A 23296-nucleotide genomic window follows, 5' to 3' on the forward strand; every position below is an offset into this window, starting at 1 on the left:
CTTCAAATGCCATATCCTACTTACTGCACCACTAGCCTCATACACAGCTCAATGTCTTATCAATCACAACTCATACCTCACTCATAGCTTCACCTCACCCTCGCACACTTAGCACTGATGCAAGCCTCACAGCTTGCACACATGCCAGCTATTCAACCATGACAGACACATCACCCAAACCCAGACACACTTCCCTCTCTCTTGCAGGACAAATTGGCGCATAACTGGGGGCAGCAGGAGCTAACCAGCGGCGGACAGGCACAACTACATGTCCTTACCCTTCTGTAGGAGACGTTGGTCGCCATCATTGAAGCGGTCATCACAGAGGCTGTGGCCAGCAGCGGGGCTGAAACCATTTAAGATGACGGTATCCTTATACCTCATGCTCCTTCTCACATCCCACTTCCCCCTCATCCCACAATGTAATTTGATTTAAAAGCTGCAGGTGGTGTAAGCATGCACCTCTTACTTTCCCCCTCCCCCACATCACAACCCTACCATTGTGCCTTTCTCCTTTTAGCTAACCAGAAACTGCAACCTGGCCAGACGGTGTTGAATAGGAAGAAAAACATGATTATGTAGAGCAGGGGGCAAGAGTAGCACAGGTGCCAGCTCACCAGAGGGCAAGGTCGCACACGTGTTCTGCTGCAGCAGACTCGGATGAGCATTTCAGTGGGATGGGCGATAGAAGAAGACATTAAGAAAGTATTAAATGGTTGATGGTTTTGCTTTGCAGATGTGCTCTGCTGAAATAATTTTTTTCAACTATATGCTAACATGCTCAGTCTGAAAATTTACATCACCACACAGAAATGAAATACCACATTAGTACCATTGGTTAATAACCATTGCTAAAAGTAAGTTATACTTTTACACTGCTATAAGTAACTTTTGTTATACATCACTCAGTTACTAACTGGACCAACAGCAGGGTCGAGGCCAGGGGAAGGGGCAGCATGGGCCAATAGCGAGGTTGTGAGGTCATGAGGCTCACACTGGGTACTGTGAATTCCAGGGAGAGAGTTCTTTTCGGAAGGAGGGACAGTAGGAATGTGTTTAAGTTTGTGTGTATGTACTAGGCACATGCAGCGGGACCTGGTCTCCAGCCATCTTGGATCCCCTTGCCATTGGACCAAGACCTTGCTCTGTCAAGCCCATGTGGTGGCTGGTGTGCAATGGTCACCCCAGGTTAAAAGAATTTGCGCACAGGCAACTTCCACCATTTAAAATTAGCTTTTCATCAGTCACCTGAGAACTCATTTTAGTGTGGAAGCAAGTCATCCTCGACTCCGAGGGACTGCATAAAAAGAAGAACTAACTGCACCTAAATCGATTTAAATTGTGATGCAGGCAAAAGAGCAGTCTTGTATCACACTGACACTATTTTTAAGATTCTATATTAATTTTCCAAGAGTTGTGTACTATTTTAAGTGCAGTTTCATTTTCCAAACAAAATGGACTTTTTATTCAAATGGAAAACATTTTTAAGTCTACCAATGTATAAATGAAGCTTCTTTTTTCAGATACCGGGCTTCATTGCTGCTTTATGGGGAGTGATTATGTTCAAAGAAATAAAAGTAAGTGTTTAGACTTTAATGAGCATTCTTTCTACAATTGAGGCAGCAACTTTATCCCAGGTTGACCGCATGACTTCCCTACCTACAGTTAGACCTTTCTACTTTTTCAGCCTTGGCTCAGTGGTAGTACTCTCTCCTGAGTCAGAAGGTCCTGGGTTCAAGCACGTAATCTAGGCTTACATTTCAGCACATTACTGAGGGAGAACTGCACTGTCAAAGGTGCCGTCTTTCGGATGAGATGTTAAACTGAGCCCTCGTTTCCCCCATTTGCTCTCTCAATGGACAAGGCACTATTTGAAGAAGTGCAGTGAAGTTCTTCCAGTATCTTGATCAATATTTTAGCTTCATTCAATCTCATTAAAACAGAATCAGATCATTTATTTCATTGCGTTTGTGTGACCTTTCTATACGTAAATTGGCTGCTGCATTTCCCAACATTAGAACAATCACTACACTTCAAAAGTACTTAATTAGCGGTGAAGTGCTTTGGGATATCCAATTGTTATAAAAGGTTTTTTCTTTGATAACTTAATTCTATTGAAAAATCAACTGCATGAATCATCAACGTCTGTGTTTCATGTGATCTCTAACAATTTTGAATGTTCAGTCATTTAATACCCATCAAATCCATTCGGATTCATGATGGAAAAAAGTAACAGTTCTCTCGGTTCTGATGTACTTCTTAAATACATTTTTCTTTACGCATATTTTGAACCTGACTAAATACGTCAAAAGTCTGAATAAAAAAGTGCTTTTTGTTTACAAACATGCAAGTATTTTCAAAATTTGTTTCCCCCATCCCATCTAAAAGTATGGTTTGTAAATAATTTTCCATAGGAATTAGGAACAGGAGTAGGCCATCTAGCCCTTCGAGCCTGCTCCGCCATTCAATAAGATCATGGCTGATCTGGCCGTGGACTCAGCTCCACTTACCCGCCCGCTCCCCGTAACCCTTAATTCCCTTATTGGTTAAAAATCTATCTATCTGTGACTTGAATACATTCAATGAGCTAGCCTCAACTGCTTCCTTGGGCAGAGAATTCCACAGATTTACAACCCTCTGGGAGAAGAAATTCCTTCTCAACTCGGTTTTAAATTGGCTCCCCCGTATTTTGTGGCTGTGCCCCCGAGTTCTAGAGTCCCCAACCAGTGGAAACAACCTCTCCGCCTCTATCTTGTCTATCCCTTTCATTATTTTAAATGTTTCTATAAGATCACCCCTCATCCTTCTGAACTCGTAAAGATCCAGTCTTTACTCATCTCTTTAATTAGAAAGACGCACTTTGTAAAAAAAAATATAACTTAACAATCTGTTTGTATTAGCAATGCACCATTAAGTAGAAAGATTCTGGTTGCCTTCTGAGATTTTCCTTATGGTGAATTAGCAATGTCAAGCAATCTGTATTTTGCTTATATAGCTAATGAGAAATGTGCCTCCTGATAGCGCCGGACATTAAATATTGCAAATCAAAAACAGTTAAAATCTAAAAGATTTTTCCTTTTCGCCTCATGTCCTGCCCTAAATGAAACAAGATTTTTAAAATAGAAAGTGTATATACATTCCGTATTTCTGAGTATCCATAATGGATTCTGATTACACCATCCTTTTGGGCCTCACTAGTATTAGGATTGTGCGCAACCCCCACTCCTATACATAGAAAATATGGATCAATAGGTGATGGGGAGAGAGAAGTCCATGATTAAGAATAATCATATGTAGATTCTTGGATCAAACTTGATGAGAATGGCCCCTTCACTCTCCATTCTTTATTCTTACTTTAAAGCGGATGGTGATTTGTTGATTAATTCCATCAAAAAGGAACTAGCTAAACATCCATATTGTGTGTTGCAAAGTTCCATAAAATTGTGCAGCATGGTCACAACTTTTACAAAAAGCTAAAAATCAGAACTAGTTTTGTGAATTTCTGAGATGACTCCTTGAATGTCATAAAACTTATAAATGGTTCTGTTGATAGAAGCGTTTTTATTATTAAGGTAATCAATCTTAAGAGAAATGCTTCAAGTACATTTTTCACAACTTATTTCCTAAAGTTTGTAATATGAACTCCATGTAATTGTTAGCACATCTGGAATGCTTGTTAAGTGGCAAAGTAGTAACTCTTCTCAGGGAAAATGCTGTGCACCTTGCTTGCTTTAAAAAAATGTTGTTTTTAATCAGTAAAACATGACTTTATGTGACCCAGTGGCTCAGCATGTAAGTGCACTAACTTACTGTAGCATTGAATGGTAGGATGTAGCATCTCCCTGTGATTACCCACCCATTGAGCTCTGAATCTCAAGTAGGTCAATTGGAGGAGGGGCACAGAGCAAAAGGCAAAGGGAAAATCGGAGAGCGAGTAAATCACTGCAGCTTTTGTTTATGCTCCAGAAGTAGGATCAAGAAGAGTACTAGCAGATGCTTAGAAACATCTGGGTGTGGGCAGGGGAGGGATCTATAAGGACACGAGAAAACCATAAAATGTATAGGGCTCATTGAAACAACAAAGCATGCATATTTAAAATAGCTGACATCCACATTACTCCTTTTTGGACTTCAACACAAAATATGTTGTTTTATCTCCCATTAGATTTTGTGATTTATACTTTCTTGACCATTTTGTGTGACATAGGACATTTCTGCCAGAGCAGCGCATCTGTTAGGAATCAGCTGTTCACAATCTTTTTCTCCCCACAGGGACGCAGGAACTATCTTATTCTTGGCATAGCATTCTGTACTATATCAGCAGGAGCATTAACAACTGCTTTTTCCAAAGTGTGACGAATGCAGTTACAGAAAACAAACCAGAAGATGGCATCAATGTGAAGTTGTTTGCTGTGCTCTAAAATTGAAACAGTTGGAAATACCTGTACTACTTTTGACGCACAGTCTCCAGCCACTATGCAGTGCATTGGAACAACTATTGTGACAGCAGCCTTGAGAAGTCAGCCACAAGGTTATAGAATTTTTGATTTTTTGTAATAATTTGTTAATTACTAAATGTTTGTTGACTTTACTACAGTTGTCTTGATTCAGAAATGCATAGGTACTGCCAAGCAATGTTGGGTTTCAAACGGAATTACTGTAAACTGAAGGTAAGAATTTCCAATAAACAACATTTTGTAGCATAGCCCATCAAGTCTTTAGTTTAATAACAGACTAAACAAGGACACCAGGAAGTGATTAATTACTTTTTCCTTTTAAAAAAAAAACTTACTTTTAGTTGGCCCTATCCACAAATAAAATGCCCATGTACTTGGTGGTCTGGGTGGTACAGAGATACGCGCTCCTGGGCCTCTCCGAGTACCTGTGGGTAGAGGCTCATGTTTATGGGGATTCCATATGTACAGAAACCCCATAAGTACGAATTGGAATACCCCCAAAAATCTCTACACTTCAAATAATTCTTTTTAAATCACATATTTAAAATTAATTAAAATAGCATTTAATTAAATATTTAAAATATTAAATTTTTTGACAAATTTACATGTTTTAAAGGGACAAAAAATAAACTTACCTTATTTCACAGGTTTTTTTATATATAAATTATTGATAATTTTGTTTTAAACTCTTATGTTGGTACCAGGTAACATAGAAACATAGAAAATAGGTGCAGGAGTAGGCCATTCGGCCCTTCGAGCCTGCACCGCCATTCAATGAGTTCATGGCTGAACATGCAACTTCAGTACCCCATTCCTGCTTCCTCGCCATACCCCTTGATCTCCCTAGTAGTAAGGACTACATCTAACTCCTTTTTGAATATATTTAGTGAATTGGCCTCAACAACTTTCTGTGGTAGAGAATTCCACAGGTTCACCACTCTCTGGGTGAAGAGGTTTCTCCTCATCTCGGTCCTAAATGGCTTACCCCTTATCCTTAGACTGTGAGCCCTGGTTCTGGACTTCCCCAACATTGGGAACATTCTTCCTGCATCTAAACTGTCTAAACCCGTCAGAATTTTAAACGTTTCCATGAGATCCCCTCTCATTCTTCTGAACTCCAGTGAATACAAGCCCAGTTGATCCAGTCTTTCTTGATATGTCAGTCCTGCCATCCCGGGAATCAGTCTGGTGAACCTTCGCTGCACTCCCTCAATAGCAAGAATGTCCTTCCTCAGGTTAGGAGACTAAAACATAAGAACATAAGAATTTGGAACAGGAGTAGGCCATCGAGCCCCTCGAGCCTGCTCCGCCATTCAACAAGATCATGGCTGATCTGGCCGTGGACTCAGCTCCACTTACCCACCTGCTCCCTATAACCCTTAATTCCCTTATTGGTTAAAAATCTATCTATCTGTAATTTGAATACATTCAATGAGCTAGCCTCAACTGCTTCCTTGGGCAGAGAATTCCACAGATTCACAACCCTCTGGGAGAAGAAATTCCTTCTCAACTCGGTTTTAAATTGGCTTCCCCGTATTTTGAGGCTGTGCCCCCTAGTTCTAGTCTCCCCGACCAGTGGAAACAACCTCTCTGCCTCTATTTTGTCTATCCCTTTCATTATTTTAAATGTTTCTATAAGATCACCCCTCATCCTTCTGAACTCTTAACGAGTAAAGACCCAGTCTACTCAATCTATTATCATAAGGTAAGCCCCTCATCTCCAGAATCAGCCGAGTGGATTGTCTCTGTACCCCCTCCAAAGCTAGTATATCCTTCCTTAAGTTAGGTGACCAAAACTGCACGCAGTACTCCAGGTGCGGCCTCACCAATACCCTGTACAGTTGCAGCAGGACCTCCCTGCTTTTGTACTCCATCCCTCTCGCAATGAAGGCCAACATTCCATTCGCCTTCCTGATTACCTGCTGTACCTGCAAACTAACTTTTTGGGATTCATGCACAAGGACCCCCAGGTCTGCAGCATGTTTTAATTTCTCCCCATTCAAATAATATTCCCTTTTACTGTTTTTTTTTTCCAAGGTGGATGACCTCACATTTTCCGACATTGTATTCCATCTGCCAAACCTTAGCCCATTCGCTTAACCTATCTTAATCTCTTTGCAGCCTCTCTGTGTCCTCTACACAACCCGCTTTCCCACTAATCTTTGTGTTATCTGCAAATTTTGTTACACTACACTCCGTCCCCTCTTCCAGGTCATCTATGTATATTGTAAACAGTTGTGGTCCCAGCACCGATCCCTGTGGCACACCACTAACCACCGATTTCCAACGCGAAAAGGACCCATTTATCCCAACTCTCTGCTTTCTGTTAGCCAGCCAATTCTCGATCCATGCTAATACATTTCCGCTGACTCCGCGTACCTTTATCTTCTGCAGTAACCTTTTGTGTGGCACCTTATCGAATGCCTTTTGGAAATCTAAATACACCACATCCATCGGTACACCTCTATCCACCATGCTTGTTATATCCCCAAAGAATTCCAATAAATTAGTTAAACATGATTTCCCCTTCATGAATCCATGTTGCGTCTGCTTGATGGCATTATTCCTATGTAGATGTCCCACTATTTCTTCCTTAATGATAGCTTCAAGCATTTTCCCCACTACAGATGTTAAACTAACTGTCCTATAGTTACCTGCCTTTTGTCTGCCCCCTTTTTTAAACAGAGGTGTTACATTAGCTGCTTTCCAATCCGCTGGTACCTCCCCAGAGTCCAGAGAATTTTGGTTGATTATAACGAATGCATCTGCTATAACTTCCGCCATCTCTTTTAATATCCTGGGATGCATTTCATCAGGACCAGGGGACTTGTCTACCTTGAGTCCCATTAGCCTTCCAGCACTACCCCGCTAGTGATAGTGATTGTCTCAAGGTCCTCCCTTCCCACATTCCCGTGACCAGCAATTTTTGGCATGGTTTTTGTGTCTTCCACTGTGAAGACTGAAGCAAAATAATTGTTTAAGGTCTCAGCCATTTCCACATTTCCCATTATTAAATCCCCCTTCTCATCTAAGGGACCAACATTTACTTTAGTCACTCTCTTCCGTTTTATATATCGGTAAAAGCTTTTACTATCTGTTTTTATGTTTTGCGCAATTTTACTTTCGTAATCTATCTTTCCTTTCTTTATCGCTTTCTTAGTCATTCTTTGCTGTCGTTTAAAATTTTCCCAATCGTCTAGTTTCCCACTAACCTTGACCACCTTATACGCATTGGTTTTTAATTTGATACTCTCCTTTATTTCCTTAGTTATCCATGGCTGGTTATCCCTTCTCTTACCACCCTTCTTTTTCACTGGAATATATATTTGTTGAGCACTATGAAAGAGCTCCTTAAAAGTCCTCCACTATTCCTCAATTGTGCCACCGTTTAGTCTGTGCTCCCAGTCTACTTTAGCCAACTCTGCCCTCATCCCATTGTAGTCCCCTTTGTTTAAGCATAGTACGCTCGTTTGAGACACTATTTCCTCACCCTCAATCTGTATTACAAATTCAACCATACTGTGATCACTCATTCCAAGAGAATCTTTTACTCGGAGATCGTTTATTATTCCTGTCTCATTACATAGGACCAGATCTAAGATAGCTTGCTCCCTTGTAGGTTCTGTAACATACTGTACTAAGAAACAATCCCGTATGCATTCTATGAATTCCTCCTCAAGGCTACCCCGTGCGATTTGATTTGACCAATCGATATGTAGGTTAATATCCCCCTTGATTACTGCCGTTCCTTTTTCACATGCCTCCATTATTCCCTTGATTATTGCCCACCCAACCGTGAAGTTATTATTTGGGGGCCTATAAACTACGCCCACCAGTGACTTTTTCCCCTTACTATCTCTAATCTCCACCCACAATGATTCAACATTTTGTTCATTAGAGCCAATATCGTCTCTCTCAACTACCCTGATATCATCTTTTATTAACAGAGCTACCCCACCTCCTTTCCCTTCTTGTCTATCTTTCCGAATTGTCAGATACCTCTGTATGTTTAATTCCCAGTCTTGGCCACCCTGCAACCACGTTTCTGTAATGGCCACCAAATCATACCCATTTGTAATGATTTGTGCCGTCACCTCATTTACTTTATTTCGAATGCTGCGTGCGTTTAGGTAGAGTGTTTTAATACTAGTTTTTAAACCATGATTTTTGGTTTTGACCCCTCCTGCAGCCCCTTTATATTCATACATATTGTCCCTTCCTATCTCCTTGTGGTTTACACTTATCCCAGTGCTACTTTGCTCTGTTGCCTCCTGCCTTTTGCATTCTTTCTTGGGGTCCTGTTCATCTGAGCTCTCACCCACTCTCACTAACTCAGAGCCCTCTCCTGGGTTCCGAATACTCCTCGCATTGAGGCACCGAGCTTTCAGGCTTGCCTTTTTATTAAACTTTGACGCTTTAGAATTTTGCTGTACAGTGGCCCTTTTTGTTTTTTGCCTTGGGTTTCTCTGCCCTCCACTTTTACTCATCTCCTTTCTGTCTTTTGCTTCTGTCTCCATTTTGTTTCCCTCTGTATCCCTGCATTGGTTCCCACGCCCCTGCCATATTAGTTTAACTCCTCCCCAACAGCACTAGCAAACACTCCCCCTAGGACATTGGTTCCGGTCCTGCCTAGGTGCAGACCGTCCGGTTTGTAATGGTTCCACCTCCCCCAGAACCGGTTCCAATGCCCCAGGAATTTGAATCCCTCCCTGCTGCACCACTGCTCAAGCCACGTATTCATCTGAGCTATCCTGCAATTCCTACTCTGACTAGCACGTGGCACTGGTAGCAATCCAGAGATTACTACTTTTGAGGTCCTATGTTTTAACTTAGCTCCTAGCTCCTTAATTTCGTCTCGTAGGACCTCATCCCTTTTTTTACCTATATCGTTGGTACCAATGTGCACCACGACAACTGGCTGTTCACCCTCCCTTTTCAGAATGTCCTGCACCCACTCCGAGACATCCTTGACCCTTGCACCAGGGAGGCAACGTACCATCCTGGAGTCTCGGTTGCGGCCGCAGAAACGCCTATCAATTGAATCCCCTATCACTATCGCTCTCCACTCTTTTTCCTGCCCTCCTGTGCAGCAGAGCCAGCCACGGCGCCATGAACTTGGCTGCTGTTGCCCTTCCCTGATGAGTCATCCCCCTCAACAGTACTCAAAGTGGTGTATCTGTTTTGCAGGGGGATGACCGCAGGGGACCCCTGCACTACCTTCCTTGCACTGCTCTTCCTGCTGGCCTTCCATTCCCTATCTGGCTGTACACAATACTCCAGGTGTGGCCTCACCAAGGCCCTGTATAACTGTAGTAGCACCTCCCTTCCCCTGTACTCAAATCCCCTCGCTATGAAGGCCAACATGCCATTTGCTTTCTTAACCGCCTGCTGTACCTGCATGCCAACCTTCAATGACTGATGTACCATGACACCCAGGTCTGGTTGCACATCCCCTTTTCCTAATCTGTCACCATTCAGATAATAGTCTGTCTCTCTGTTTTCACAGGCATTCGCTGGACAGAAGTTGGGCAAATAGAGCCAGCGTATGCCCTTTTCCCGGGGATTCATACGATCTATCAATAAAATTCTTTGCGCGCAAAAACCCAGAACTCCCGCGGTCGCTACGGGCATGTGTGCCCCTTGTACGCGTCCGTAGGGACCACAGATTGCAACCCGTTGTGTCAGCCTTGGCTCTTTGGCAGCACTCTCACCTCTGAGTCAGAGGTCGTGGGTTCAAGCCCCGCTCAGAGTATTGAGCACATAATCTAGGATGACAATTCAATGAAGGGGTACTGCACTGCCTTGAGTTCTTCCAGTGTCCTGACCAACATTTATCTATCAATCAGCACTAAACAAATTATCTGATCATTGTCATTTCAAGGACCTTGCTGTGCACAAATTGCCTGTAAAATATCCATGGATATCCTGAGACTATTGAGAGTTACTATATAAATGCGTTCATTCTTTGTTTACACCACACAAAACAAATCTCTAAATCCCACTGTCTTTTGGTGAAATTGGACAATGCATTATCAATTTGTTTAAATCCCTTCATGGTCTCACAATTCCCTATCTCTATAACTTTGAGCCCTACAACCATCCGAGAACATTGTGTTCCTCAGACTCTGGCCTCTTGTGTATCCCCCAGTCCTTCCGCCCCACCATTAGAGGCCATGCCTTCAACTGTCCAGGACCTTAGCTCTGGAGTTCCCTCCCTAAACCTCTTCACCTCTGTCTCCTTTTTTAAGACCTCCTTAACAACCAGCTCATTAACCAAGCTTTTAATCACCCTTCCTTATATCTTATGTGGCTTAGCATCAATTTTTGTCTGATTATGCTTCTGTGAAGTGGCTCGTTTTTTTTGTTGTTAAAAGTGCTATAAATGTGCTAATCATTCTCGTTGAATAAATGAGGAACAATTTTGGATGATGTTTGTGGCAAGTGATCTTTTAAGAATGTTTTAAGAATTAATACTGTGATTATTTTCAGTCTCAAGATATTGTTTATCTTCCTGTTGCCTGAGCAGATATTCATATGTACTCTGTTTACATGAGAGGAACTGAATAAGTACAAGCAGTGAGATTTACTTATTCTAGGTTTTGACATCCACATCTTTAATTTGGATTTTACCAGAGCCACAAAGGAAACTTTTGCTTTGGGATTAATCTAACCATCTGCCAAGAACATTTCCTCTGTCAGCAAAACCTGCTTAAGAATGGGATGACTGAGTCCACATTGCTGATGGGAGCCTCACTCACTAGCAGCACAAATCAGAAATTCAGCCCTGCTCTGCCCACAATTTACTGACCATTCATTTTACTGGTCAGAAAATGGTTGGCAGCATCCACATTTCCGATATATGCTACCTGCAGGTGAGGCTCCCACCAGCAGGACAGCCCTAATATGTTTAATATTGTGCTGCACATAGCACACAGAGGAAATCCTGACTCAAATCTACTGTCTACTCCAGCTATAATCAAAAGTCAGCAATTGGATTGGGCATAGAGTTGAATACTTCAAACTTACGAATCAATTTGGGTCAGCCCTGAATCAAATCTTGAGACATCACTTTCAGATGGGTCATGTTGACCTGAACTGAGTGGAAGCACACAGGAACAAGAGAATGGGGTGCCTGAAACTATAAAGAATTAAGTCCCATCATTATTAAAAAACTGAATTCTGAAATGGACATTAGCTAGTCAGAAATTATGACTCTGATGTATTGGGATACATTACAGACACTAAATGTATGAAGAAAAGTATTAAAATTAAAACAAAGTACCAGAAATACAAAGCATCACAAAAAAAATGAGCTTATGTTTTGGATGTGAGCTCTTGCTTAGTTGTGCTGAAGAATTTTCTATTTTCCAACATTTGCAGTTTTGTCTTTTTATTGCCAACATAAAGTTCAGTGGTGGTGTTTATACGATTGAATATGTGCACAGAGAAAACATAAATGTTACTACAAGATACTGAAATGATCATGTTTGCATTGGTTTTATAATTAAAAACTTTACTTGTTCTACACCATGAGGATATTATAGTTATCTTACTTTATTTGTTTTCAAGTTTTTACAAATTACTGATTTGCATTGTGCTTATCTTTTCCTTATTTAAAAATATATATACAATGTAGATTTTCCAAATTTACCTATCTAACCTCTTGCATTTGGCACAGATCTCCCAGCCGATATTGTGTATTTCTGATTTGAGTGACCATGCCCCATGCTCTCAGCTCTTTGCAATGTACGATGAACACAAGCAGAAAAGAGAATTCAGCTTATTTCTGAAAAAGGAGTACGGTTAGATTTAAAATAGTAGGCTGGAAATCCCAACCTCCCCGGGTCCGTACTGAGTGTCGACAGATCCAGGAAGGCATCCCAAAAGCCGTTTTTCAGCGCACAATGCGCATGCGCTGAAAACCAGCTTTTCCGATCTGTTAAGCTGGAGCTTGACAGATCCAACACATATCGGGCGTGAGGACATTTGCAAGGGCAAGATTGCGGTATTTACCCATATCTTGCCCAGCAAATGTCCTCAAAATTCTTGCGCCTGATAAAAGCAGGCGCGAGCCTACTTATACAGGTGTAAGAGTTTAAAAACATACAAAAATATAATTAAATTAAATTTAAAAAACACATTTTTAAAAAACCTGCCCACTATGTTACATTTATTCTTAATCATAATTAAAAAAACTTTTTAAAAACTCAGAATTTTTTCTTTTCTCTAAGATATTTAATAACTTTAATTTCAATTAATTTTAATTATGTGAGGTATTTTTTATTATGTGTTTAGTGTGTTTGGGTTTTTCTTAATAGCAATGAGAACTTGTAGATACTGTACCTGATTGGCTGAGCAGTCACACGTGATTGCACCTTCTGCGTGGGAACCTGGTGGACGGGAGCGCGATTCGCAGCGCGGGAAGAGAAGGCCTCCCCAATGGAATCCCACGCTCCTCTAGGACTGCCAGGTAAATTCGTGGAAATGTTTCAGGTCGGAGCCAATTGCCCATGGGAAGCCTCCGACCGCAATTTCAGCCCCAGTGTGTAGTCTGCCAAAACATTTTCTTTGTTTTATCATTGTTGATTTTAAATATTCCAGATAGAAATTTAGAGAATGTTCTGACATGATACTAGACAGAAAGGAAAAGGAGATGGGGTAGCTCTGTGAATAAAGGATGAGATCAGTGCGTTAGTGAGAAACGATTTTGGCTCAGAAGATCAAGATGTTGAATCAGTTCGGGTGGAGATAAGGAATAATAAGGAGAAAAAAATCGCTAGTGGGTGTAGTCTATTGGCCCCTTAACAGTAGCTACGCTGTTGGACGGAAACTTGTAAAAAAGGAATGGCAATAATCATGGGTGATTTTAACCATATTGATTGGACAAAGCAAATTGGCCAGGGTAACCTCGAGGAAGAGTTCATAGAGTGTATCCACGATAGTTTCCTTGAACAATACGTTGTGGAACTAACCAGGGAGCAGGCTATCTTAGATCTGGTACTGTGTAATGAGACAGGATTAATAAACGATCTCCTAGTAAAGGATCCTCTTGGACTGAATGGCCATAACATGGTTGAATTTCAAATTCAGTTGGAGGGTGAGAAAGTTGGATCTCAAACCAGTGTCCTAAGCTTAAATAAAGGAGACTACAAAGGTATGAAGGCAGAGTTGACTAAAGTGGACTGGGAAAATAGATTAAAGGGCTCAATTTTCCTCAGTGATTTGCGCCGTTTTTTTGGAGCAGGCTGCTTTTTCTGGCCTAACTTAAAAATCCACAGTTTCCCCAATCAGTTTCCACCAGCGTAACTCACTTAGTTACGTTTTTTTAGGTATGTTTTTTTTTCATCCAAAGGGGGGTTAACCAGCCAGCCACCTACACCAATTCTGGCCAGTTAGTGAACTTTGGCCAGCTGATAGTTACTCAATTTCTGCTTAGGCCAGCATATGTGGCCTCTGGAGAAAACCCTTGTGGAGAGTTAAAGAAATCGTCGCAGATGAGTAAATTGGAAGCCATTCGGCCTGGGCTAGGGACAGGAAGTGGAGCGGACTGGTAAGGCACTCACTCAGGGCCACAGCAGACCGGGAAGGCACTCACTCGGGGCCACACTGCATGCACGCCCATTTCAGCGACATCAAAAATGTAAGTTTTTTTCCCCGCGCATGCGCAGAAGGCCCAGCTGCGTTTTTCGACGCAGACAGCTGGCTACACCCCCGAGATGACTGGCCACGCTGTGCGGCTCCGGATTACAGTATAAAGATCGGGGAAAGTTTGGATATGTTTTTCTGGCACATTTCTGGACCTAAAACCCTGGCGTAACTCTGGCAACATGTCAGAAAATGGGCTTGGGCAAAATTGAACCCATAGTGTGGGACGGCTGATGAGCAGTGGTAGACATTTACGGAAATATTTCATAACTCTCAACAAAAATATATCCCAATGAGAGGAAAAGACTGTAAGGGAAGGGAGAACCATCCATTTCTAACTCAGGAAATAAGGGATGGTATCAAATTGAAAACAAGGGCATACAATATGGCCAAGACTATTGGGAGACCAGAGGATTGGGAAACTTAAAAGCCAGCAAAGAACAACTAAAAAAATAATAGAGTGGGAAGATAGATTATGAAAGTAAATTAGCACGAAATATAAAAACAAATAGTAAGAGTTTCTACAGGTATATAAAAAGGAAAAGAGTGGCTGAAGTAAATGTTGGTCCCCTAGAGGATGAGACTGGGGAAATAGCAGAGACTTTGAACAAATATTTTGTATCGGTCTTCACGGTAGAAAACACTAAAAACATCTCAATAGGGGATAATCAAAGGGCTTTAGGGAGGGAGGAACCTAATACAATCACTATCACTAAAGAAGTAGTTCTCAGTAAAATAATGGGACTAAAGGTGGCCAAGTCCCCTGGACCTGATGGCTTACATCCTAGGGTCCTAAAAGAAGTGGCTGCAGAGATAGTGGATGCATTGGTTGTAATCTACCAAAATTCCCTGGATTCTGGGGAGGTCCCAGCAGATTGGAAAACCGCAAATGTAACGACCCTATTTAAAAAAGGAAGCAGACAGAAAGCAGGAAATTATAGACCGGTTATCCTAACATCTGTCGTTAGGAAAATGCTGGAGTCCACTGTTAAGGAAGCAGTCGCAGAACATTTGGAAAAGCATAATTCAATCAAGCAGAGTCAGCATGGTTTTATGAAAGGGAAATCATGTCAGACAAATTTGCTGGAGTCCTTTGAGGATGTAACGAGCAGGGTGGATAAGGGAGCACCAGAGGATTTGGTGTATTTGGATTTCCAAAAAGCATTCGACAAGGTGCCACATAAAAGGTTACTGCACAAGATAAAAATTCATGAGGTTGGGGGTAATAGAGGGTTGGCGAACTAACAGAAAAGAGTGTCGGGATAAATGGGTCATATTCCGGTTGGCAAACAGTAACTAGTGGGGTGTTACAGGAATCGGTGCTGGGTCCTCAACTATTTACAATCTATATTTATGATTTGAATGAAGGGGCCGAGTGTAATGTAACCAAGTTTACTGATACAAAGATGGGTGGGAAAGCAATTTGTGAGGAGGACACAAAAAATCTGCAAAGGGACATAGACAAGCTAATTAAGTGAGCAAAAATTTGGCAGATGGAGTACAATGTGGGAAAATGTGAGGTTATTCACTTTGGCAGAAAAAATAGAAAAGAAAATTATAATTTAAATGGAGAAAAATTGCAAAGTGCTGCAGTACAGAGAGACCTGGGGTTCCTTGTGCATGAAACACAAAAGATAGTATGCAGGTACAGCAAGTAATCTGGAAGACAAATGGAATGTTGACCTTTATTGCAAGGGGGATAGAGTGTAAAAGCAGAGAAGTCATGCTACAACTATACAGGGTATTGGTGAGGCCACATCTTGAGTACTGCGTACAGTTTTGGTGTCCATATTTAAGGAAGGATATACTTGCATTGGAGGCTGTTCAAAGAACGTTCACTATGTTGATTCCGGAGATGAAGGGGTTGACATGAAGATAGAAACATAGAAAATAGGTGCAGGAGCAGGCCATTCAGCCCTTCGAGCATGCACCACCATTCAATATGATCATGGCTGATCATGCAACTTCAGTATCCCACTCCTGCCTTCTCTCCATACCCCTTGATCCCTTTAGCCGTAAGGGCCACATCTAACTCCCTTTTGAATATATCCAACGAACTGGACTCAACAACTTTCTGTGGTAGAGAATTCCATAGGTTCACAATTCACTGGGTGAAAAAGTTTCTCCTCATCTCGGTCCTATACGGCTTACCCCATATCCTTAGACTCTGACCCCTGGTTCTGGACTTCCCCAACATCGGTAACATTCTTCCTGCATCTAACCTGTCCAATCCCGTCAGAATTTTATATGCTTCTATGAGATTCCCTCTCATTCTTCTAAATTCCAGTGAATATAGGCCTAGTCGATCCAGTCTTTCTTCATATGTCAGTGCTGCCATCCTGGGAATCAGTCTGGTGAACCTTCGCTGCACTCCCTCAATAGCAAGAATGTCCTTCCTCAGATTAAGAGACCAAAACTGCACACAATAGTCAAGGTGTGTTCTCACCAAGGCCCAGTACAACTGCAACATGACCTCCGTGCTCCTATACTCAAATCCTCTCGCTATGAAGGCCAACATGCCATTTGCTTTCTTAACTGCCTGCTGTACCTGCATGCCTACTTTAAATGACTGTGTACTATGATACCCAGGTCTCGTTGCACCTCCCCTTTTACTAATTTGTCACCATTCAGATAATAATCTGCCTTCCTGTTTTTGCCACCAAAGTGGATAACCTCACACTTATCCAAATTATACTGCATATGCCATACATTTGCCCACTCACCTAATTGTCCAAGTCAGGTTGAGTAGGTTGGGACTTTACTCATTGGAGTTCAGAAGAATGAGAAATGATCTTATAGAAACATCCAAGATAATGAGGGGGCTCGACAAGATGGATGCAAAGAGGATATTTCCACTCATAGGAGAAACTAAAACTAAGGTGTATAGTCTCAGAATAAGGGGGTGCCCATTTAAAAACTGAGATGAGGAATTTCTTCTCTGAGGTTTGTAAATCTGTGGAATTCTCTGCCCCAGAGAGCTATGGAGGCTGGGTCATTGAATATATTTAAGGCGGAGATAAACAGATTTTTGAGCGATAAAGGAATAAAGGGTTATGGGGAGAGAGCAGGGAAGTGGAACTGAGTCCATGATCATCAGATCAGCCACGATCTTATTAAATGGCGGAGCAGGCTCGAGAGGCCAAATGGCCTACTCCTGCTCCTATTTCTTAGGTTCTTGTGTCTTAACTTGGGCTTTAATGCTCGTTTCAGATTTTTTGTTCCTTTCCAAAATCCACAATGTTCCATACAGACATGATATATAGGAAAATGTGACTGCCAATTCGCATACAGCTAGGTCCCATAAATAGCAACAAGATAAACGACCAGATAATGTGCTTTAGTGATACTGGTTGAAGGATAACTGTTAACTAAGCCACCAGTAGAACTCACCTGCTCTTCTTTGAATAGTGTCATGGGATCATTTGCATCCACCTGAGGTCAGATGGGGCCTCTCTTTAATGTCTCATCCGAAAGACAGCACCTCTAATAGCGCAGAACTGAAGTGTCAGCCTAGATTATTTACTCAAATCCCTGAGTCTTGAACCCACAACCTTCTGACTCGGAGATAAAAGTGCGACTACTGAGCCAAATCGGACACTTGTGGGTATACATACTTAGTTGCAAAATACTTTATAAAGGAGATTCCCCTTGATCTGCCCAAGCACGCTGGATTGCCTCACCGCAGTGAATGTTGGAAAATCAGGCACGTTGGTGCACGTGCTTGTAAAGGAACCTGCACAATTTTCCTTCTCTTCCTGGCGCACCTTATCCCCTCCTACTTGGTTTCTCTCACTTTTCTCCTAAAATTCCTGACCTTCATACTTGCTTCCCTAGAATAGATATAATCACCATACAGACATCAAGCTCAGCAATATTATATTAATAATTGAATTCACCCATTCTAATTTATACTTCCTTCTCAGTATTTATGCTGTTAATTTCATAATTCTTCAATCTAATTGGTTAAGGAGATCGACAGTTGCTTGTTCTATTGACTCAAGTCCTGGATGCCCTACAGCATCTTGCAGTGCAAAATATCATTGGCATTAAACGGGCATGGGAACGTCCAGCTAACAGCAGGCACCTTTCATTGCCCTGCCACAGGAAATTTTGGGGCATTATTAAACACAGTTACAGGTTTTATTTCCTTGACTGCTGGAAGCACTGGCAAATTCTGTGTTTCCTGAACTAGCCAGTCCTTTAAAAACATTACCTCACACTGATGTTGAAACAAACCTAATCTTGTGCAAACTTTAAATTTAATCCAGAAACTTTAAAAAAAAAAACAGGTTTATACAAAAGCAAATTTGGGAGCCAGTGTTGGAGAAGTTGTAAACAGTTGACCATTAAATATGTGGAAACATCTTACACAAGTGAGGATCATCTCTAGTAGGTCAAACATAGCAATATTTGCAGCACATTTTGAGACTTTTGCGATGATGAATTTTTAATGGAAGACTAATTGTACAAGTAACAGAAGAAAGGTTTGTCAGGTCACTGCAACCAAAATAACAAGGTTCTTTCCTGGAAATGGATCAGCAGTCTCATTAAAAGTAAACTGGGTAAAAGTAAAACTATCCAAGGTTCATGTGCTTCTAGGTAATGTTAGGCAGTCCCTCGGAGTTGAGGGTGATTTGCTTCCGCACTAAAACTGAGTTCTCAGGTGATTGATGAGTCCAATGCAGGACCTACGGTCTCTGTCACAGGTGGGACAGATGGTGGTTGAAGGAACGGATGGGTAGGGTACTTCAGTTGCCATGCGCTCCTTCCACTGTCTACACTTGACTTCAGCTTGCTCCCGGCGAAGAGACTCAAGGTGGTCTGCCCCTTTCCGGATGCTTTTCCTCCACTTTGAGCGATCTTGGGCCAGGTCTTCCCAGGTGTCAGTGGGGATGTTGCACTTTTTCAAGAAGGCTTTGAGGATGTCCTTGAAGCGTTTCCTCTGCCCACCTGGGGCTCACTTGCCACGTCGAAGCTCTGAGTAGAGCAGGATCTTGCGGAGGCAGCGTTGGTGGTACTTCTCCAGTGTTTTGAGGTTCCTGCTGTACGTAGTCCATGTCTCTGAACCATATAGGAGGGCGGGTATCGCTACCACTCTGTAGCCCATGAGCTTGGTGCAGATTTGAGGTCCCGGGTCTTCAAACACACTCTTCCTCAGGAGACCAACGGCTGCACTGGAAGTGGAGTTAAATTAAAGTTGCATTTGAAGGTTCATCTAGGAGTGTGCAGTCAGTGCACTGGAGCTTTTGATTGTTCCAAACACATAAGACATGACTGCACAAAGTGCTGCACCCAGGTTCTCCGATGACTCTCTCACTCCCTCCACATGCTTGCGGAGGAAGTCAGAGCATGCAGGGAGGTCCTCTTGCCTTTTGATGGATGGAAGAGACCTCCCAAGAAACCAAAACAGCCTAGCTCCAAATTGCAAACGAGGTCCACAGCAGGGATGTGGTTAGGAGGACCTGGGTGCAGTGACGGAATCGCTTCAATTATCTCATTAGATTAGGAAAGGTGAGTACAAAGCCACACTCAACTTCATCCTGCTGTGCCTCTCATCGCATCCCCATCACTCTGCCTTCCCTACCCTACTCCTGCACATCCTTACTGATACCAACATACCTTGCACCTCCGCCCATCCCTCTAGTTATAATATCACATCCCCATCTGAATATTCACCCCTCACACTCACCCTCATCCAAATGCAATCATACCAACTAACAACACATAAGGTGGCCATTTGGCATTGCCACCCAACTCTAACATAGTCTCCCTCTATTGCCACCTGCAATTCCCTGCTTGCAAAGAGATGGAGAGCACCTTGCAGATCAGTGGTCATGAGGACTCACGTCTATGCTGACATCCTTCCTGGAGAGGACGTCTATGAGCTTCTGCCATCTATTCTCCATAGACAGCCATCTATTGTCCTTAGATATCAATCCTCTATAGATAGCCATCTATTCTCCATAGAGACACAGATACAACCCATCCATTCCTTACACTCATTTCATCACTATCACTCAAGCTTCCCCTTTCCTCCTTGCAGGAAAAGAGAGCCCACAATAAGAGGGAGAGAACAAGAACTGGAGGTGGCCCTCCATCAGTTGCCACCCTCACAACAGCAGAGGAAGCTGCTTTAGATGTATCGGAGTCGCCGAGCAGCTGGTGGTGGGAAACGGAGAGAGGGGAGCATCTCAGCAACCTGGTGACAGAATTACATTTCATACAGCTATATGGCATACATAAGTCACTCATATGGGAACTGATGTCATCAGCCACTGAATGGTCATCATGTGCAGAATGGCATCTGTACCCATTCTTCATATAACATATTTTACTCATCCTTTTACTCTTCCCCAGGTTCATCAAGAGCCAGCTCCCCGCCCCCCACCGCCCTGCCCCAACCCATTGTCCAGGAGAAAGAAAAAGACAATACTGCAGAGGAGCCCCCAGCCTCTGAGGACACAGCATCACCAGACAGCTCGGTGGGTGCAACACGAGAGTAGTGTTGTTACCTGGTCTGTCACAAGTGAGTAAGAGCAGATGGTGGAGACAGAGGCAGCAGTGGGACTCCTCGATGGAGTGCACAGGAGGATGTTGCTCAGCTGCATGTTGACGCTGAGCCTTGGGGGCCATCCAGAAAGAGGGCAATCCTGGAGATGCAGGAAGAAGTGCAGGGGGCTCTGACAGATTTTGTGAGCGCGATGTCTACAAATGTTCAGAGAATGGAGGAGTCCATTTACAACATTCTCTGGACTCTGGGGAGGTACCAGCGGATTGGAAAGCAGCTAATGTAACGCCTCTGTTTAAAAAAGGGGGCAGACAAAAGGCAGGTAACTATAGGCCGGTTAGTTTAACATCTGTAGTGGGGAAAATGCTTGAAACTATCATTAAGGAAGAAATAGCGGGACATCTAGATAGGAATAGTGCAATCAAGCAGACGCAACATGGATTCAAGAAGAGGAAATCATGTTTAACTAATTTACTGGAATTCTTTGAGGATATAATGAGCATGGTGGATAGAGGTGTACCGATGGATGTGGTGTATTTAGATTTTCAAAAGGCATTCGATAAGGTGCCACACAAAAGGTTACTGCAGAAGATAAAGGTACGCGGAGTCAGAGGAAAGGTATTATTGGCCTTCATTGCGAAAGGGATGGAGTACAAAAGCAGGGAGGTGTTGCTGCAACTGTATAAGGTATTGGTGAGGCCGCACCCGGAGTACTGCGTGCAGTTTTGGTCACCTTAAGGAAGGATATACTAGCTTTGGAAGGGGTACAGAGACGATTCACTAGGCTGATTCGAGAAATGAGGGGGTTACCTTATGATGATAGATTGAGTAGACTGGGTCTTTACTCCTTGGAGTTCAGAAGGATGAGGGGTGATCTTATAGAAACATTTAAAATCATGAAAGGGATAGACAAGATAGAGGCAGAAAGGTTGTTTCCATTGGTGGGGGAGACTAGAACTAGGGGGCACAGCCTCAAAATACGGAGGAGCCAATTTAAAACCGAGTTGAGAAAGAATTTCTTCTCCCAGAGGGTTGTGAATCTGTGGAATTCTCTGCCCAAGGAAGCAGTTGAGGCTGGCTCATTGAATGTTTTCAAGTCAAAGATAGATAGATTTTTAAGCAATAAGGGAATTAAGGGTTACGGGGAGAGGGCGGGTAAGTGGAGCTGAGTCCACGACCAGATCAGCCATGATCTTATTGAATGGCGGAGCAGGCTCGAGGGGCTAGATGGCCTACTCCTGTTCCTAATTCTTATATTCTTATGTTCTTATTAGCATGGATTGAGAATTGGCTGGCGAACAGAAAGCAGAGAGTCGGGATAAATGGGTCCTTTTCGGGTTGGAAATCGGTGGTTAGTGGTGTGCCACAGGGATCGGTGCTGGGACCACAACTGTTTACAATATACATAGATGACCTAGAAGAGGGGACAGAGTGTAGTATAACAAAATTTGCAGATGACACAAAGATTAGTGGGAAAGCGGGTTGTGTAGAGGACACAGAAAGGCTGCAAAGAGATTAAGATAGGTTAAGCGAATGGGCTAAGGTTTGGCAGATGGAATACAATGTCGGAAAGTGTGAGGTCATCCACGTTGGGAAAAAAAACAGTAAAAGGGAATATTATTTGAATGGGGAGAAATTACAACATGCTGCGGTGCAGAGGGACCTGGGGGTCCTTGTGCATGAAACTCTTTTTGGAGTTCACCTGCAAAAACATAAAACATTAAACCGTGCCACCCGACCTGGGTGACACACCAGACATTTACAAGGCCCTTTTTTCCTTTTTTTGTTTTTTTTTGTGTTTTTCTTTTTTTTTTTGGGTCCTTGTGCATGAAACTCTTTTTGGAGTTCATCTGCAAAACAAAAAAACATTAAACGGTGCCACCCAACCTGGGTGACACTCCAGACATTTACAAGGCCCTTTTTTTTTTTCCCCCCTTTTTTTTGTTTTTTTTTGTGTTTTTCTTTTTTTGGTTTTTTTTTTGGGCACTAAAATCACAATTTTCCACAGTGCCCCCTATAAAAGGGAAGGGGGACACTAAAAGCACCGGCAATTAAAACAAATTAAACTTTAAAACGTAAAATCAAATTAAAATTTGGTTGCCGGGCGTGATGATGCACTCCAGTCCCTCCGGTGCCCACCTCTCGCGGAAGGCCGCGAGCGTACCGGTGGACACCACGTGCTCCATCTCCAAGGACACCCTGGACCGGATGTAAGAGCGGAAGAGAGGCAGGCAGTCAGGTTGAACGACCCCCTCGACCGCCCGCTGCCTGGACCGGCTGATGGCACCCTTGGCCGTGCCCAGGAGCAGTCCTACGAGGAGGCCCTCGGACCTACCCGCTCCCCTCCGCACAGGGTGCCCAAAGATCAGGAGAGTGGGACTGAAGTGCAGCCAGAATTTCAGGAGCAGCCCCTTCAAATAATGGAACGGGGCTGCAACCTTGTGCACTCAATAAAAACATGGAACACGGACTCCTCCAGACCGCAGAAATTGCAGGCGGCCTGGGAGTCCGTGAACCGGCTTAAAAATTTGTTGCACGGCACTGCTCCGTGCACCACCCTCCAGGCCAAGTCCCCGATGAATAGTGGGAGGACCCCTGCGTAGAGTGCCCTCCATCGGGGACCCCCGCCTCCTCCGGACGGCAAGATGGTACGCCATGGTGTGTCCGGACGGCCGGCGAGGATGGC

The 23296-nt window shown here is 43.0% G+C and overlaps 1 protein-coding gene across 4 annotated transcripts in view; it reads left to right on the forward strand.

The window, feature by feature from the left end:
- Nucleotides 1–11982, forward strand: part of LOC139247666 (transmembrane protein 144-like) — a 135933-nt gene extending 123951 nt beyond the window's left edge. For all 4 annotated transcript variants that reach the window (XM_070871754.1, XM_070871777.1, XM_070871759.1 and 1 more), the window contains 2 exons: nucleotides 1524–1577; nucleotides 4273–11982. In XM_070871754.1, the coding sequence (XP_070727855.1) occupies nucleotides 1524–1577; nucleotides 4273–4356 (138 nt within the window). In that variant the 3' untranslated portion in view covers nucleotides 4357–11982. The remainder of the gene's footprint in view (nucleotides 1–1523; nucleotides 1578–4272) is intronic.
- Nucleotides 11983–23296: the final 11314 nt, after the last annotated feature.

The sequence above is a fragment of the Pristiophorus japonicus genome, chromosome 2 (assembly GCF_044704955.1).
Source record: "Pristiophorus japonicus isolate sPriJap1 chromosome 2, sPriJap1.hap1, whole genome shotgun sequence".
Lineage (NCBI taxonomy): Eukaryota > Metazoa > Chordata > Chondrichthyes > Pristiophoridae > Pristiophorus > Pristiophorus japonicus.